General features: G+C 41.3%; 1 protein-coding gene and 1 long non-coding RNA gene across 3 annotated transcripts in view; one reads left to right on the forward strand and one right to left on the reverse strand.

Moving 5' to 3' along the window:
* Positions 1-19,704, forward strand: part of LOC117654709 (uncharacterized) — a 35,539-nt gene that overhangs the window by 9,657 nt on the left and 6,178 nt on the right. The window contains exons 3-7 of one of the 2 annotated variants that reach the window (XM_087885556.1): positions 7,333-7,448; positions 10,657-10,893; positions 13,576-13,782; positions 16,873-17,106; positions 18,144-18,297. In XM_087885556.1, the coding sequence (XP_087741682.1) occupies positions 7,365-7,448; positions 10,657-10,893; positions 13,576-13,782; positions 16,873-17,106; positions 18,144-18,297 (916 nt within the window). In that variant the 5' untranslated portion in view covers positions 7,333-7,364. Of the gene's footprint in view, positions 1-7,229; positions 7,449-10,656; positions 10,894-13,575; positions 13,783-16,872; positions 17,107-18,143; positions 18,298-19,704 lie in introns of those variants that run through there. The other variant, XM_034401550.2, reaches the window with a different exon arrangement.
* LOC148115034 (uncharacterized) overlaps positions 1,048-19,704 on the reverse strand; it is a 40,960-nt gene continuing 22,303 nt past the window's right edge. The window contains exons 2-3 of the long non-coding RNA XR_015732053.1: positions 6,574-6,676; positions 1,048-2,750 (exon numbers count right to left, since the gene is read on the reverse strand). This is a non-coding gene — a long non-coding RNA (uncharacterized LOC148115034). The remainder of the gene's footprint in view (positions 2,751-6,573; positions 6,677-19,704) is intronic.

The raw sequence follows: 19,704 nt of genomic DNA on the forward strand, positions 1-19,704 counted from the left end.
CCAGCAATGTGACCTTCTGACAAGCAAAATCAATGGGGAAGCTGGATTCACTTAACCGGCTTACTAATTTATCAACTGCAGTGATTCACTTAACAACTGAGGCAAGCAAAATCGTAAAATGGAGCAAAACTCACCAAATGTGTCACTTAACAACAGAAATATTGGACCCCATTGTGGCCATAAATTGGGGGCTACCTGTAATCTAAAGCATCTTAAACGCAATCAGAATGATTTATCTTTTAGCTGAATAACTAATAGAAGAAGATCCACAGTGATTGGAGTTCCAGATTACAAGATAATTTTTCCCCCGCACTCTTTCCTCGAAATTAGGAATTGCTGAGAATTTTAAGTAATTCCCTATGGGCCTATTTTTTAATATACTAATTTTAGTGGAAGCCTTGATTTGTTACTGCAATAGAATTTTAGACATGGATGTTCCGGATGTTCTTGGCCAATACATGAGCCATAATTTCTAGAAGTTATAGCACACATGACTGAGAATAACCCAGGTTAGTTCTTTATGCCATGAAGCTGGAGAAGACTAAGTGAGGGGCTAAAAGCATTTCCTCAAACTAGATCCTACATTTCTCTTCCTCACAAAGCTATAATACATGTATAACGGCAATGTACATTTCCTTTATATAAAAAGATGTTGTGGTTCGCCAGCAGCCTGTGGAGCTGGCAGCAGAGTCAGACAGCGATGAGGCTGAGGAAGAACATGGGCCAGTCCTGGAGGCTGGGTGTTCTGTCCCCCCACCTCACATAGGCAGACACACGAGCAAAAGACGTCTATCAGTAATTTATTTTTACAAGCTGACCTGAATCCCTTTGGCAGATAAAAGTTCTGGCAGCTACTTTCTGAATGCCTGCCAAGTTTCTTATCACCTCTAGAAACGGGAGTCAGCGTATCTGTAGTCCGTTGCTGGGGCAACCAAGAGTTCAAAGAGTAGTCAGAAGTCATTCACAAAGTCCAAGCCTTAATTCCGAAAAATATCCCATCCGAAGCTCACAATATGCAGTTTTTGTCCGTCACAGAGCCTGCAGAGCAACCCCACCCACTTTTATCCCCTGTGGGGCATGGCTCAGTGACTCAGCAATCTCTGGCCCTTCCCCACCTCTTCCTTTGCTGCGCACGCCTCTCCCTCTGATGCTGCCTGGGATCAATCGTGGGCTAAATTATTTAATTTGGTTTTAAATTGTTTTTAACTTTTGTATTTCTGTATTTTATCCTGTGCCTGTTCACCGCCCTGAGTCCTTCGGGAGTAGGGCGGTATACAAATTTAATCAAATCAAAATCAAATCAAAATCAAATCATCACTCCCTATTAGTGGGTGCTCCGACATGCCTTCCTCCTGGCCTTCAGCTGGAACCTGAGGCGTTGCCAGGAAGGAGGGTCCTGGAGAGGGAGGCCTTGTCAGTTCCTCCCCATCACTTTCAGAGTCATCTTTTTCTGTGAGGACAGGCTCGGGAGCCGGAGTCACAACACTGGGGAAGGCCCGGATGAGGGCTCTGCGTCGGAGGCAGAGATGGGGCCAGGGCCATCGGGGAGTGATGTGCGGACTCCAGAGCCTCCAGAGGCTGACAGTAGAGAGGCAGAGGAACAGGAGGAGCCTGTTCCTAGTGCACGTATGAGACGAGCTGCCAGAAGGCAAGAGCAGCTAAAGCAAAGAGGACGACTTGGGAGTAGGGCCAAGAGATGATTGGCCCCTCCCATAAGGCTTAAAAGACCAGCAACGGCTCTTGGGCTCTTTATCGGAAAACAACATCGATAGTATTGCTGCACTTATCTCTTGTCGATGTCTTCTGCTTTTGAACTTTTGCCAAGAGAAGCCTTTGGCAGTTTGCCTAATTATACCAAGGTTAGTGATTAGACAGATCAAGTCTGCTCTGAAGATATGGGAATTTACTCATACCACCAGTAGCAACCTTATGACTATAACTAGTCCGTATACCCAAAATTGTCCTTCAGGACTTGAATGAAAGGTGGAGGGAATGCTCGTCAGTTGGATAGATAAAGAAGGGAAAGATGGATGATGTTCATTTATTGATCTATTACTTGCATTTTTAGGGAAGTCCCCTAAAATCTTCAAGGACTCAGGTAGCTTCCCCACATAAAATAAAAAACTATATTGCAAAACCTACAAAAATAACATCAAAAGGTATAAAGCTTCTAATCATTAACAGTTCAACAGTCCCCAATATAGGACACCAGTTACTCCAGAGCTTTTATGAAAATTTTATGGCCACTGTAAATACTAGCCTGGAGGAAATCCTCATAACCTCAAGAGGAAAGGTAGTTCAGAGCAAAGGACTGTCCAAGAAGATCTTTCTGTGAGCCTATGGACTCATCCTTTATGGGGTGGCAACCACAGCCACCTCTCAGCCAGTGAATATTAGATGGGCAGATTCTACTTGGAGTAGGTGGTTCTGAAGATTGCGAAGATTGGGAGTAGTTTTTAGAGGTGATGATAACCACCTGGTCTCAGAAGCCAACCAGCATCTGATGCCACTCCCATATATCTGTGAATTCTGTACTAGCTACCACCTATCAGCAAGCAAACTGCCACATTCTGCACCAGCTAGATCTGAGATCTCTTGTCTCCTGGTAGTTCATATGGAATGGATCGCTTTTGCTCCACTAGGTGATCCAGGAAAGGCGGCAATTGGTACAAAGCTGGCACTGACAACGGTGGTCCTTGTGATGTTCTCCATCTGCTGTGGTAGCATCTGCTGTAGGACCAAGAGGACATCTAGAAGGGAGAAGCAAAAATCGTGTTGAGAGATTAGAGAACTGGATTGGAAACGACAGAATGAAATTTAACTCAGACATGCAAAGTTTTTCTTGGGAAAAATATAATGCCACAATACTGAATGGAGAACATGTGGCTTGTTAAGAGTAGTCTTTTGCAAACTGAATATGAGTCAGCAGTAGTGGGATAACTTCTGAAAAGGAAAGAGCCTGCATCAACAGAAGGATCATTTCCAAATTGTGGGAAATACTAGTTCCTCTATATTCTGCGTTGGTTAGCCTCTGCCTTCAGAAAGCCGAACAAGTGCAGAGTCATGCAACAAAGAGTGCTGGGAGTTGGGAACTTAATTTGATAACATTCAGTAGCAAAATTATTTTAAAATTCAGTAAATCTAAAAGGGACAGATACCTTAGAAGAAAACTAAAAGTCTTTCATGGAAAGAGTAAAGGAACTGGGTATGTCTTGCTTTGAGAAAGGATAACAACAAGGGACTAGAACTGCCCTTTCCAAATATCAGAGAGACTATACATAGAATAAAATCAAAAGCTGTGTCATCTCCAAATGGCAGACATGAGTACATGAGTACATGGTCCTTGCTGAACTACTCATTCAGCAACAATTTGAACTTACAATAGTGTTGAAAGAGTGGTACTTACAATTGGTTCACAGAGGAATGGAGTGGAGCGGAGTGGAGTGGAGTGGAATGGACTGGAGTAGAAAAGAATAGAATAGGAATAGGAATAGGAATAGAATAGAATAGAATAGAATAGAATAGAATAGAATAGAATAGAATAGAATAGAATAGAATTCTTTGTTGGTCAAATGTGACTGGACACACAAGGAATTTGTCTTGGTGCATATGCTCGGAGTACATAAAAGAAAAGATACATTCATCTAGAATCATAAGGTACAACACTTAATGATAGTCATAGGAAAACAGCCAATATAAATCTTAAGGATACCAGCAACAAGGTTACAGTCATACAGTCATAAGTGGGAGGAGATGGGTGATAGGAACTAGGAGAAGATTAATAGTAATGCAGACTTAGTAACTAGTTTGACAGTGTTGAAGGAATTATTTGTTTAGCAGAGTGATGGCGTTCGGGAAAGAACTGTTCTTGTGTCTAGTTGTTCTGTGGTGCAGTGCTCTATAGTGTCATTTTGAGGGTAGGAGTTGAAACAATTTATGTCCAGGATGCAAGGATTCTGTAAATACCTTCACATCCCTCTTTTTGACTCATGCAGTATACAGGTCCTCAATGGAAGGCAGGTTGGTAGTAATTGTAGAGTAGAATAGAATCAGTTCTAGCTGTTGCAGTATCCCTAGGAGTCACATGATTGTGATCCGGATACTTGGAGATCAGCTTGCAATGATATCACAGCATCATGTGATCAGATGATGGCCATTTGTGATCTTCACTGCCACCTTCCAACAAGGAAAGTCAGTGGGGAAGCCAGCAGGAAGTCACAAACATCAATCTTGGGCATTGCCCATAACTACAAGATGCTGGCTTTGACCTTTAAAGCCCTATGTGGCATGATGGCAGTATATTTGAGGGGCTGCCTCTCCCAATGCAACTCACCAAATCCAACATGGGCAAAGGAGCTACGTTTGGTGGGCCCTAGGCAGTGGCCCTTCTCTGCTGTGACACCCACTCTATAAAATATCCTTCCCCTGGAGTGGGACTGGCTTCAACACATTGACTTTTCGAAGGTTTCTCAAGGCCTGGTTGTGCCATCAGGCCTGGGAGCTAATTGGGTTACAATATTGGCAATATTGGCAAAGGACCTCCGTACCTTCCATAAGGCCCTGAAGACTTATTTATTCCACCAAGCCGGCCTAGCCTAAATGATTCTTAATTGGGATTTTAAATTTTATAGACTTGGGGGTTTTAAACTGGGAAGCCAATGATTTAATTCTTTTTAATTATCTTAACTTTTGTATTGTATGTATTTTTAATTTTGGCTGTTCATCGTCCTGAGTCCCTTCTGGGAGAAGGGCGGTATACAAATTAAATTAATAAATAAATAAAATAAAAATGTCTCTTTGATTAATATTCCTGCTTTTTTTTTTTTTAGTTTTTATAGTTAAAATAAGAATTATAATATTCTTTAGTATTTATTGACTACCTGACAGCCAAAGTCTCTTGTTGTGAGATCGGCAGTTATATAAATTTGATAAAATGAGTAAATAAATAAGTTGGTTAGTGTTTTGTAATCAAAAGCTCCCTGCGGAAACACAGAGAAGGTGGGAGATTTCTAAATTTGAAATTTAAGTACATAAAAGTAAATTAAGGGTAGAAATAGTCTAATTGCTGTCAGTCTATACTATTTCCCCAAACAACACCCTCCCCCCCAATAATCTTTTCAGATTGATGCATTTAAGGATTTACAAGAATTGGCTGTTTAAGGTGTATTGGCTTGCAAAGAAGAAAGGATAGAAGAAATAGGTAGGTTTTTGAAAATAGGTAACTAGAATGAAGGAGTTGCGTTGTGTTTTTTTTTTAAATCAAGGTTTTTCAGCTTGGCTATCACTGATAGTCCTGTTAGAACTTTACACAGTTACCTAGATGTTACTCATAGATCACAGTCCATATTCACAATCTCAATCTCCATGCCTAAGAATCAATCTGTACCACAAAGTCTTGCCTTTCATACACCAAACAATCAAAATCAATCACACCTAGTCACACCCAGTCACACCACACCAACCAGAAACACAGCTGTCCTGCACGGATAGTTTTGCTCCCCTGTGAGAAATCTCTTCACACTTTAAAGTCTCTATGGCTAGTTCCCTTCCTGCCTTGAGTAATGTGCTTTCTTTGATGGTCAGGCAGGCAAGAAGCAATGGATGGAAACTAATCAAGGAAAGAACCAACCCAGAACTAAAGTGAAATTCCCTGGCAGAACAATTAATCAGTGGAACAGCTTGCCTCAAGAAGTTGTATGTGCTCCAACACTGGAGGTTTTTAAGAAAAGACCGGACAATCATTTGCCTGAAATGGCATAGGGGTTCCTGCCCGAGCAGTGGATTAGGCTATAAGACCTCTAAGCTCCCTTTCAATTCTGTTATTCTGCCAATTAAACCAATCCTATGGCAGGATATACTAGGTCTTGACCCCTTTTTTCACATTTATTTATTTATTTATTTATTTATTTATTTATTTATTTAATTAATTAATTAATTAATTAATTAATTAATTTTTTATACCGCCCTTCTCCCGAAGGACTCAGGGCGGTGAACAGTCAAACATATATATAAAAACGTGAATAGAAGCAATAAATAATAATTAAGTCAATTTGGCTTATCAGTTAAATTAAGTTAAGATCTTCAGAATAAAATTTACACAATTAGGAAAAGGAAAGAAAAAATTAATTATGCCAGCCGAGCTTGGTGAAAGAGGAAGGTCTTAAGTGCCCGACGGAAAGTACGAAGATCTGGGATTATACATCCAGATGAACAAGGGTGTGTGCTCCACACTTAATTACTCTCACTGAAAAACTGCTGCACCATCCAACAAATGCTGCTGCTCTACCAGGAGCTCTGGTAGCACAGCAGAGTAAAGCACGGTTAATAACATCAGCTGCCTGTAATTACTGCAAGTTCGAATCTCTCCAAGGCTCAAGGTTGACTCAGCCTTCCATCCTTTCTAAGGTAGGTAAAATGAGGACTCAGATTGTGGGGGCAATAAGCTAACTTTGTATAAATATACAAAAGTATGAAGGCTATTGCTAAATGCATTGTAAGCCGACCTGAGTCTTTGGAGAAAGGCGGCATATAAATCAAATTTTTAAAAAAAATGATGGCCACACAGATACTTACCAACCTTCAGCTAGGCGCCTGCAAGCTATTACAACTCCAGCTGCTCTACCGGATCACCCTCGGGACTCTTCCTTGAAGTTGATCTAACTCAAGTCACATGCAACTGACAAGACAAAGTGAAAGAAACACAAAAACTACAAACCAATCTCCACTTCCATGATTTTCCACCTTTGCATCTCTTGCCAGAATTCCCACCCCCCTGATGAGCCGAGACTGAAGGTCATTGCGTGCAGTCTCGTTCGTCAGCAGAAGAAGATGCTGGTTAAGAGAACAGAGCAAGGCCTAGTGGCAGATCCCGGATGAGCCCCCAAAATTGTTATCCCAGAAACCTGGTTCTTCCCAGTGTCCAACTCCCAATAAACAACACGCCAAGAGGGAGATTTGCAAAAGCATTATTCTGCACAGAACAAAGCACACAGGAGAATCATTCCCACTGGGGTCTGTGGGAAAGACCAGCAGTACAATTTTAATAGGTATTTTTCCAAGAGCCCACCTGAAACCAGCCCCTCTTAAGGCATCCTGGAACCAGGTTTCTGGAACCACAGACTTCATAGCTATATTTAGAAATAGATTAGTCATTGTGAAATCCTTCCTGCTATAAATTGTTCTGCTGGAAAAAGGGGATATCCTCATTTGCATTCATGCTCACACTGAAATTTCCATTGCCAAACACTTATAAAATAAAAACCTGTTGCCTTCTTCATCTACAGAAGTATTGGTGATAGGACCAAGATATTTTTTTTTCCCTCCCACCTTTAGATGCTTGCAAAATTGTACTTTGCCAATACAAAATGGATAATTCGGGATTTGAGCTGGATGAAGAAGCACCTCCAAGCAACTTCTCCAAGCCAGAAAAGATTAAGCAAGAATATCATGTAAGTTGCAATAATTTACAATGTTTGTAAAATATTTAGAAAGCTATATTAGTTCTTCTTAATAGAAAAAAAAATCTGCATTATAACAAATTTAATTATTTTAAATCTATTTTTAATTGTATTTATGTATAAATGTTTTTATTTTGGCTGTTCACCGCCCTGAGTCTGAAAGGAGAAGGGCGGTATAGAAATTTGAATAATAAATAAATAAATAAAATAAACATGAGTAGGGAAGTATAAAATCTAGAGAATGCACAACTAGACATTATCTGTTCTCCCCCATTTCTAGTTAATCCAGAGAAACTGTTTGCTGGACCGAACTCTAAAAAGTAGCATTTCTCACCCTACCGAAGAGGGCAATAGTTAGGAACAGACAGGTCTTCTTTTCAGTTTTTTGGAAGATTATGATGAGAAGTAATTTCCATAGTGTGAACACACGTTTATCCTGCACAGGGTATGCAATAATGCTATGCATTCCAAACTGATAAATTCATAACTGAAGTTAGGTCTTAGATAGTGACAAAGAACATTTTTTAAATTTATTTTTTATTTATTTTGTAAAGCATGTATTAGATAATAGATGTAAGTATAAACATGATTTTATGAATACAGGATATGGATTAAGGTATGATTAAGGAAAGTATGTTTGATGAAAACAATCATGATTTCATACCATTCACCTGACAAGCTAAACCTACAAGATGATGGCAGGGAAACATACCTTGCATGCCCCACACATGTGAGTTGGCTCTTCCCACTGAGTAGCAGGAGCATTTAAAGTATGCAAGCAAGGCACTAAATAAATAGATTTGTTCACATATATTTATGTAATTTTTCAACCTTTATCCTAGTATGCCATTCAGGCATTTTATCATAAATTATGAAGCTGGCTTGGTCTCAGTAACTATAATTAAAATATCAGTCTCAAGCCAGACAGATAATAAAACTGGTCTGGCTAAGAAGGGAATAGAAAACTTGGGATATTGCAAAGTTAATATTTGTGCCCTGAAGACCTTCCTTTTTCAGCAAGCCGGGCTGGCTTAACGCTTTTTAAATGTTTTTAATATGTTTTGTTATTGTTTTTTTAACTTTGGGGCCAAATTTATATATATCTTTTTAAATTGCTTTTAATGTTTGTATTTATGTTTTTTACTTTGGCTGTACACCGCCCTGAGTCCTTCGGGAGAAGGGCGGTCTATAAATTTAATAATAAATAAATAAATAAATAAATAAATAAATAAATAAATAAATAAATAAATAAATAAATAATATTGATTAACTAATTATTAACTTTTCTTCCACAGTGGAAGAAAAGAAAAAAGCAGGAAAGAATTGATTAATGTTTGTTTTAGTATTAACTCAAAAAATTCTGTACTTTACTGAGAAAATTGAGCCAGGACAAGATAATTCAATTATGGAGTTGAACATCAAAGCTGAAAGACAGGGTGAAAAGAGGAACTTTCCCTTCTTGAGTAAAGCAATGGATTTGTTTCCTAAGCCCATCAGTCAGTGTTATCTTTGATCATTGCAGCAACAAGCTGCCTGTTGCTTCACTGTCTTCCGGAGCTGCCAATTTTATAAAACAGAGATTCATAGCGCTGTAATTGCGGGTCTTACAGTCCAACCTCCTACTCAAGGCAGGAGATTTTATATCACCCCAATTGAATGGTTGTCCACTCTATTTTTGAAAACCTCCAGTGATGGAGCATCCACAGCTCCGGGAGTAGCTATTCCGTTGATGAATTGTTCTCACTGTCAGGAAATTTCTCCTTATTTCTAGTTTGCATCTCTCTTTAACAAGCCTCCACCCATTACTCTTTGTCCTGCCCTCAGGTGCCATGTTGAACCCCACTTTTCTGTGACAGCCCCTCAAGTACTGGAAGACAGTTATCATGTGTTCTCCCCCCCTTAACTAGACTAAACATACCTAGTTCCCTCAATTGTACAGATTAGCCCCCCCCCCGGGGCCCCCTTACCATTTTGTCACTCTTCTGTGCATATATATCTTTTCCCTGTCCACAGAGGATGCCCGCAGGCATGTCCACAGAGTTTGTTCCGGAAAGTCAAGACAGCAGCCATGATGACGATGTCAAAGCTATGTCCATTTTCATATATGTAATTTTTACTAAAGATTTTTTTTTTTTTACAAATTTAAAAGCTACAGAAAAATAAAAAGAAGGTAGAAGAAAGAAAAAGATATAACGAGAAAAATAGGAAAGAGAGAAGAAAAAGTGAACCACAGCGTAGGTCTTGAAAAGAGAAAGAAAAAAGAAGTATTTAAAGACATGACTTTTAATCTCCTTTGCAGCAGTAATAAACTTAATTAATACGGTTTCTGCTCTCGCGAATTGCATAGTTCCCTTCTTCCCATAGACAGCTTTTTAATCAGTAAATCCAGAGATCACTGGTTTGTTTTTATCGGTTTTCAGGAAAAAGTCTGGAAAGTCCATAAAGGCTTTCCAGTCTTTTTACAAAAGTAGTTTTTGCTTTTTTGATAATCAAACAAGTCAATTTAGGCGTCTTGGCAAGTTCTGCCATCTTCACAATCTGTTCCACATATAAGTATGTGGAAAATGGTTACGGTCCTGTCAGGTCTGTCTATAGTTCTGGGTTTCCAGATGCTGCCTTCAGGGTCAGTGAACTATTTTACACCCTTCCTTTTTTCCTGCACTGAATTCTTCAGAAAATTCTTACTTCCTGCAATAAAAACAGAGAACGAAAACCTGCCGCTGTTACAGGAAGCAAAGTCTCCTGAGCGCCTTCGAGTCCCTGTTGATTCCTGGCAACTGCCTGGACAAGTCTCTGCAGTTTTCTTGGCAAGATTTTTCGAAAGTGGTTCTTTTAATTGCCTCCTTCCAAGGACTGAGATAGAGCGATTGGGCCAAGGTCACCCAGCTGGTTTTGTGTCTAAGGCAGGGCGAGAACTTACAGTCTTGCAATTTTTAGCCTGGTGCCTTAACTGCTACTCCAAATGGATCTTAATTTGAGGAGGTGATGTTTCAAACATCACTTCACTTCACTTTCAAACATCTGAGTTCGCTGTTAAATAAGTGACGGTGGATGATTGGATACAGTTGGGTATATTTTATCCAAAAGCTGCATGACAACTTGCTCTGAGAAGATCTGGATGGTGGTACAGCTATGCATAGCACAGTAATTCTTGTAATACCTTGTAATTCTTTCTTTTTTTTTCCTTTCTGCCCTAAAGGTGAAAAACAGCCACTGGTCTCTACTCCATGTCTTTCTGGTTTGTCTATTGGCCTGTGCAATAACCACAGTGGTGGGGGTGTTGATTCTGTCTCTGGTTTATGTTAGCACCCCTGGCTTTAAAAGACAAGAGCATGAAAATCATGGATCAACTCCCCAGAAAATTCCAATAACATCTGCCTACAAGAACCAGGTGGACCTCAAGTTCCAGTTTCTCCACCATCATACGAAATCCAAGGTATAACTAAACTATTCCTTCCATATTTGTTTTGCACAGGACAAATATTTGGCCTAATTTCCTCCCTCTTTTAATATATAAATTTTAAATCTGTTCTTAAATTATTGGGGTGTTTTAATTTGTCTGGGCCAAAATGATTTAATTTGATTTTAACTGGTTTTTTAAATTTTTGTATTTATGTATTTTATTGCTTGGCTGTTCACCGCCCTGAGTCCTTCGGGAGTAGGGCGGTATACAAATCAAATAAAACTAAACTAAACTAAACTAAACTAAATATTTGGGAATCTTAGTTTTTAAGGATTTTTATCCCTGGCTAAACTGCTATTCTTTGGTGAAATCTGGCTAAATTGCTATTCTTTGGTGAAACTCAGATTCTTTAAACAAGGGCCTAGAAAAACTGAACCAGTCCCGGAACCAGCAAAATCTGGGGGCTGGGCAGGGGACGGAATGTATCTGCCCTCAGTGTGGAAGGGATTGCCGCTCTCAAATTGGCCTTTTTAGTCACACCAGATGCTGTTTTAGGACCTCTTTCCAGAGCACGATACCATAGTCTCTTGAGACTGAAGGATGTCAATGTGAGAAAAACTGAACAGCAAAAACTCGTGGGTTAAAGCCAGGGCCATCACTGATCTGTAAGGCCTCTTTGTGCAGTTCCCCCCACACCGCCAGAATTGAATGAATGAACTGAAGAAGCTTCTTCAATGAGAAGCAAAACATTTTCAAAGAAAAAACAACCAAGGAAGTCCAGTTGTCTTGTGGTAAAAGCATCTTTGGGACAACCATGTCCTGGATGATTGAGAATCTCCATAGACATGTTGCCATCAGAGTATCAAGTCATGTCAGGGGGAAGCTGTGGCTTCCTGGCCCTTCATTCTCCATTTTTTTTCTTACAGCACTTGTGCAGACATGTTTTATGTTTTGTTTTATGTTTTATTTGATTTGTATACCGCCCTACTCCCGAAGGACTCAGGGCGGTGAACAGCCACAAGATAAAAACACATAAATACAAAATTTAAAAACAACAAAGAATAAAACCGAATTAAATAATTTGGCTGAAGATAGATTTAAAACACCCCAATAAATTAAAACCAATTTAAAATTTGTATTTTAAAAGGGAAAAAAGGGAAAAATTAGGCCAGGCTAGTCTGATGGAATAAAAAGGTTTTAAGAGCGCGGTGGAAGGTTCGTAGATCCGGGATCCTCCGTATCTCTGGGGGCAGCTCATTCCAGATGGCAGGTGCCCCCACAGAGAAGGCTCTCCCCCTGGGGGCCGCCAGTCGACATTGTTTGGCCGACGGCACCTGGAGGAGCCCCTCTCTGAGCGCGTACCGGCCGGTGGGAGGCTATTGGTGGCAGCAGGCGGTCTCGTAGATGACCAGGTCCTAAGCCATGGAGCGCTCTAAAGGTAACCAAGACCTTGAAGCGCACACGGAAGACTACCGGGAGCCAGTGCAGCTCGCGCAGGAGAGGTGTTACATGGGAACGACATGTAGTAAGTGGATGGGCTTCTCCCCCCGCCTCCCCCCCCCACTCCTGGCACCTGCAATGTGGCACTAGGCTACTACTGTTCCCATAATTTGGCGTCTTCTATGTCATGCATCTTTGTGCAGTACACAAGTTTCACACCTGCTGTGGTAGTCCTTCCTGGTTGACAGATCAATTCTGGATCTGTGTTTTATTGATGAACTCTCTAGCGCTGTGTCTCTCGATCATCACAGTTGGGGATGTGTGGACTTCAGTTCCTAGAATTCCATAACCAGCATGTTGGTTGGGGAATTTGGAGAGCTGAAGTTCGCACATCTTCAATTTGCAAAGTTGGGAGACACCGTTTCAACATTGCTTTCAAACTTTTTTGGCACCAGCGACCAGTTTTGTAGAAGACAATTTTTCCATGGATCAGTGGGGGAAGGAAGAACATGCAACCTAGATCCAGTGGTGGAATTCAATTTTTTTTTACTGCCGGTTCTGTGGGCATGGCTTGGTGGGCGTGGTGTGGTGTGGCTTGGTGGGTGTGGCAGGGGAAGGATACTGCAAAATCTCCATTCCCACCCCACTCCAGGGGAAGGATACTGCAAAATCCCCATTCCCACCCCATTCTGGGGCTAGCCAGAGGTGGTATTTACAGGTTCTCCGAGCTACTTAAAATTTCCACTACCGCTGAATTTTACCCCTGCCTAGATCCCATGCATACAGAGTTTTACTCGCCCACTGCTCACTTCCAACTGTGCCACCCGGATTCTAATAGGCCACAGACCAGTACCGGTCTGAGATCCAGGGATTGAGGACCCCTACTCTAGTGTAATGTTCGTTGACTATTTCACAAATTTCAAACCTTAGTGAACTTTATCTGGAAGTGGGCACAAGCCTTTTCCCTTCCATTGCTTTTTTCTGGGTTGTAGACATAGACAAAATTCTGTCTGAACAATTGCTGCTCCAGGCTGCCTAAAACTACAAAGATCAAAAGAGATTCACACTGTGGATCAGTTTGTTCAGGTTCGACGATTAAGATGTGTGTTTAAATAGTTGAGAAATTAAACAGGCATTATCTGATTAATTGGTATTAATCCACCAAGTAAATATCCTTTGATATCGAGAGGGAGCTAATCTTCATTGGATTTTTTTAAAGCTATTTATGAACTGTATCAAAACCATTAATATTGTCATGCATCTGCGACTTCCCAGATGCACCAATTTCCAGGAGGTGCGATTCAGTGGTCAAGATTTCGCAGAAATGGCGATGAATACCAGAACATGGAAGAAATGGCGTTTGGAACAAGCATCAATGCTCAGCGTTCCAAGATAATGTTTGGGACTCTTCTGATCAAAAGCGAAGGTTTGCGTGCTCCACACTGGCATTTCAATGCCAATGAACAAGGTTACCTCTTAAAGGTAATATTGAAAGTAGTGTTTTAATTTACCTAATTATTTTTAAACAACTGGAGAGGGAGAGAAAAAATATAGTGGACGAGTGGAAGAAAAGTGCCTTGGTAGTACAGTGGTCTAAAGCACCCTGTTATTAAGACCAGCTGCCTGCAATTATTGCAGGTTCGAATCTCACCAGGCTCAAGGTTGACTCAGCCTTCCATCCTTTCTAAGGTAGATAAATTGAGGACCCAGTTTGTGGGGGCAATAAGCTGACTTTGTATAAATATACAAAAGAATGAAGGCTATTGCTTAGGACATTGTAAGCCGCCCTGAGTCTCCAGAGAAGGGCGGCATGTAAATCAATTTTTTTTAAAAAAAGTGTTTACAGGTAGTCCTCAATTTATGATCATCGTGGAGCTCAAAATTTGTGTTGCTAAGCAAGACATTTGTTAAGTGAGCTTTACCTCATTTTATGACCTTTCTGGCCCCAGCTGTTAAGTGAATCACTGTAGTTGTTAAGTTAGTAACACGGTTGTTAAATGAATCTGCCCCCCCCCATAGACATTGCTTGTCAGAAGGTGATCAGTGACTTCTGAACACTGCAACTATCATAAATATTAGCCAGTTGCCAAAAGTATCTGAATTTTGATCATGGGTCCATGGGGATGTTGTAACGGTCATAAGTGTGAAAAATGGTCATGTCACTTTTTTCAGTGCTGTTGTAACTTCGAACAGTCACTAAATGAATGGTTGAAAGTTGAGGACTACCAGTATTGAAACATCTGTGCATAGACGTAAAGCAGGCGTCCCCAGCCGTTCTGGGTTGGCAGCCCGGAGCAGGGGGAGGGGGGAAAGAGGGGATGATTTTGTGGGAGGGGCAAGTGCATGTGTGCGGACGTGTGTGCGGACGCGCATACAAGCGGCGTTCATGGCAACGCTTGTGCAAGTGGGGGCCACAGGCACCTGGGACAAGGTTCGCACGAGTGGGGCATGCGTGGAAGCGTGCACACTGGCCAGCCACTCACACGGCAGCCTGGTAGTGATTAGCCTGCAGCCTGATAGTGGGCCACAGCCCACCAGTTGGGGACCCCTGACATAGAGCATCTAATCCCTTCCATCCTCTCACCCCATCCCAAACGAACAGGGCAAAATCCAATAGCAGAGATTATCTAGGCAGGCAGCATTTTCTCCAAAATCCCTATGAAATAATTATTGGGAGATCAATCTGATTTTTTTAACTCTTTTACCAAGATGTACCTAAAAAGAATTCAACAGCACTTTGGTAAATAATCTGCCAGGTTATGGGAACCAAGGATAAGTAATGGGACAACTTACAGTCAAGAGAAGAACTTGAGAACTTGTAAGAGACTGTTTGTGATGGAATGTAGTGAGGAAGTAGTTTCTTAGGAGCAAAGGGGTGTATTCCAGAGGAGTAAGAGGCAACTCAGCCTGAATATCATGTGTGTGAGAGAGAGAGGTTGAAGACAGCTCCTCCTTAATTGTTCACAGAGTATATTATAGGTGCAGATAGAATCCTCAGCCTGGTAAGATTTTTGCCTAAAGGTGGGAAACAATATAGAACTCACCTTAGAAGAAACATCATGTGTTATTCTTGTTATTGGACCTGACACTGTGTGAAGAAAGCATGCACATTCAGACTTTCAAGATAGTTACTATAACCTTATAATAAAAGTAGCACCAATGTTCCTTACTCTGGTTTCCTAGTCTGGTCTACCATGAAAGCTGACTTCAGTCTTGCAAATCTGAATATGCCTCTTCCATCTCTCCCTCCCCCCCGCATGAGAATTAAGGAAAGTTTAGTCTGAGATGCTTTCTTGAAATTTATGCTCCAGACTTTATCTGACCGTGGTCTTGGTTGCAGCTCTTCCGCCTGATCCCCAAGGTTGTTCCTATTGCCCTTTACACACAATGATCTTTTTACGGAAATATAAATATATGTTTACTTAGATCAGTCTGAGATCAGAAATTTGCTCTCTCTAGATTGAGAGCAAAGTCTAAAATCCAGCTGAAATGCTTACGGGATTTCCTCTTCGCTGAGGAGGAAATGGACAGTTTTAGCAAGACTTTGGACTAACAATCAGTCTGAAAAAAACACAAGTCATGAGTCAGGACGTGGATTCACTTCCCTGTATTACAATCTCTGCACAAGAACTGGAGGTTGTCCATGACTTTGTGTACGTCAGCTCAACTATCTCTGACACACTCTCTTTAGATACTGAGCTGAATAAATGTATTGGTAAAGCGGCCACCACATTTTCCAGACTTACGAAGAGAGTATGGCTTAATAAGAAGCTGATGGAACATACAAAGATCAAGGTCTATAGAGCCTGTGTCCTGAACACACTCTTGTACTGCAGTGAGTTTTGGACCCTTTACGCATGGCAGGAGAGAAAGTTGAACACTTTTCATATGCGCTGTCTCTGACGTATTCTTGGCAACACCTGGCAGGACAAAGTTCCAAATAGCGCAGTCTTGGAACGTGCTGGAATTTCTAGCACGTATACACTATTGAAACAGTGACGTCTACGCTGCCTTGGGCATGTCATGAGAATGGCTGATGGTCGGATTCCGAAAGATCTCCTGTATGGAGAATTAGTGCAGGGAAAGCACCTCAGAGGGAGACCACAGCTGCAATATAAGGATATCTGCAAGAGGGACCTAAAGGCCCTGGGAATGGACATTAACAATTGGGAAACCTTGACCTCCGATCGTTCAGCTTGGAGGCTAAAGACGCAGCATGGCCTTCTCCAATTCGAAGAGACACTTGTTTGGCAGGCTGAGACAAAGAGGCAGTCCCGGAACCAGCAAAATCTGGGGGCTGGACAGGGGACAGAATGTATCTGCCCTCAGTGTGGAAGGGATGGCCACTCTCGAATTGGTGTTTTTAGTCACACTAGATGCTGTTTTAGGCCCTCTTTCCAGAGCACGATACCATAGTCTTTTGAGATTGAAGGATGCCAATGAATGAGAAATTTGGTGCAGATGTTGTTCAAGCCAAATCAATTTCAGACTCTCATTTGCTGGGGTATTCTCTCCCCACATGATTTCCTAGTCAATTGTAATATTTTGTTTTGTTGCTGATGTGTTTCACAGGGAACTGCGTGGATTGGGGTAGTTGATGCTGGTGGAGATACAATATCTACATACAACGTCACGGCAGGACAGATTATTTTCTTCCCACGAAATACCTTGCATTGGATCAAGAATGTCGGTGTAGAAGAGTGTTTGTTCTTGTTGTTTTTTACAACCCATGAGGAACTTCAGACTATGGATCTTGATGATACATTTTTCTTGACACCGAAAGACATTGAGGCAAGATCTCTAAAGGTCTGTACAACTGGAATTCCAAATCCTATTTCCTCACAGATCCACAATTATTTTGACTGCCATTCTGAATATGTGCTGAATAGCCTGCTTCCTGTATACCTATCCATTGCCAAATTCAAATATCTTTCTGGGTAAGATGTAAAATAAGCAAGCAGACTTTGGCTGAAGCTAACCTTGAGTATTTTTCTCCATGTCTTCCCTTCAAAAGGAGAAATCATTGAAATCTTGTAATTTAATATTTGTAAGAGAAGGAATGGCAGAACCTGGAGGTGGAGTCAAAAGAGGAATCACCCTAGAGCAGTGATGGCTAACCTTTTCCAGACTGAAGTGCGTGTACTTGCCTGAATGCGCGTGCACCCGCCTGAACCCCCAAAATGGAATGCGCCCATGGCTTCTGCGCATGCGCCCCACCCCCATGCATGTGCATGTGGTCCCCCTGCACACACCCCACCCCCGTGCATGTGCACACACCCTCAGCACGTGCCCCACCCCTATGTATGTGCGCGCGGCCCCCCCCACATGCACCCTGCTTCCAGCGCATGGGCGGCAGAGATCAGCTGGCTGGCAGGAGGTGCGCAAACATGCGCGACAGAGCTGAACTGGGCTGATGGCTCGTGTGTCCACAGAGAGGGTGCTGTGTGCCACCTCTGGCACGCGTGCCATAGATTCACCATCATGGGCCTAGAGTCTCTTTAAGTAGCCACAAATGGACTATGTCTAACCCCTGCTGAATTCTGTTGAGCCTTATCTAATGCCAAAATAATGCTAACCATTACTTGAGTAGATTCCTGTGCACAGGCATGAGTAGTAATAAATCATTTAACTGGAATGTCATTAGCCGCCCTGAGTCTTCGGAGAGGGGCAGCATATAAATTGAATTAATTAAATGTGTGGTCTTGATCTTAGGCACTTAACAATCTTCTGCATTTGGCTCATTACCACTCACCTCTTTGTAAGCAAAAAGTAACTCTGTTGGATGAAGTCATTGCCATTCCTACCTGGATCCACTCAATACAATATTTATTTGTGTTTTCTAGCCTGAAGGTGGTATGGATTTCATCCGGTCATTCCAGAAACAAGCAGAAGACCAAGCCGTCAATCTTCCACCTAACCTAGCGGAGCTTGTTCAGAATACCAACTACAACCAGTCAGCAGATATGCTTGTATGGCGGTACTTCTTTGATTTAAAAGGTACTACAGAGCCAGCTAGGGGGACATATAGAAGAGAACCATTTTTGCCTTATAAGACTTTTGGGTTTTTAATGCAGCAAAGGGTGGTGACATCATCACGTTTTCATACATTGGATTTCCAAAATCAGATACAGAAATGTTTACCCTGGAAATAATATAGGAGTGTGATGGAATGTAGTCCAGAAGGTTCTTTCCCAGGGAGAAAAGAGACAATAAACTTGGAATCTTTGGTATGCAGGAAAAGGGTGAAGAACCACCCTCCCTTCCCGAGCAGTTCTTAGGGTGTATCTAATAGCAATGCAAATAAGTGTTTAGTCTGGCAAGATTTCTGTCTATAGGCAAGCAACAATAAAGAAACTATTCAGAAGTTACTTCTCTTGTTATTCTCGGTTTCTTGGGTCTGAAAAGGAGTCTCTAACTACATGGATCAACAGCCTGAGAGAATGCCTTCTCCCATATAAGCTACACAACAGTTGCAATCATCATCAGAAACTCTCCCGGTTGTGTAATATCCTACAGATAGTATTTTGGCATTGGCTAAGAAGACCTTTTCTTGCTTGCTCCAATAAAGCATGCACTGATATTGCTACAGAATAAAAGAGTTGGAAAGGACCTTGGGGGTCTTCTAGTCCAACCCCCTGCTCAGGCAGGAAACCCCATAACCATTTCAGACAAATGGTTGTTCAATCTTTTCTTAAAAACTTCCCGTGATGGAGCACCCACAGCTTCTGGAGGCAAGTCGTTCCGCTGATTCATTGTTCTAACTGTCAGGAAATTTCTCCTAAGTTCTAGGTTGCTTCTCTCCTTGATTAGTTTCCACCCTTTACTTCTTGTCCTGCCTTCAAGTGCATTGGAGAATAGGTTGACAACCAAACATCCCACCAGATCAGGTCCATGTTGAAACTTGTTGGTTATGACATTTGACATTTTTGCATTATTTAGGTCCTAGATGTTTGCAAAAAAATAATAATCTTTTGTGAGCAGAAGTACCAGCTTGATACTGGTACTATAGACATGATAGCTCCCAATACTATAATTCTGCTCTGCCCAAAAAAAAAAATGTGAAACAAAATCAAGTGAACTTTCTTACTTTTAAATTGAACAATTTAATCAAACACTTTTAAAATATAAATTTATAATTTATTGACCAATGGGCTTCAATAGAGTTAACACTCCATTGGTAGCACCGCTTTGGAGTATTGAGCTGATGATAAATCATCTTGCAGAGAATCCTATCTTCATTGCTGTAATCATCAACACCTAATTGATGTCACATAATCAATCACTCACTCAATCAAAACAAAGACTTCCTGCAGGCAGAAAAGGTTTTGGGATTACTGTAGCATGCTTTTTTTTTTTTTAATTTGATTTATATGCCGCCCTTCTCTGAAGACTCAGGGCAGCTTA

The sequence above is a fragment of the Pantherophis guttatus genome, chromosome 2 (assembly GCF_059756535.1).
Source record: "Pantherophis guttatus breed Tessera chromosome 2, ASM5975653v1, whole genome shotgun sequence".
Classification (NCBI taxonomy): Eukaryota; Metazoa; Chordata; class Lepidosauria; order Squamata; family Colubridae; genus Pantherophis; species Pantherophis guttatus.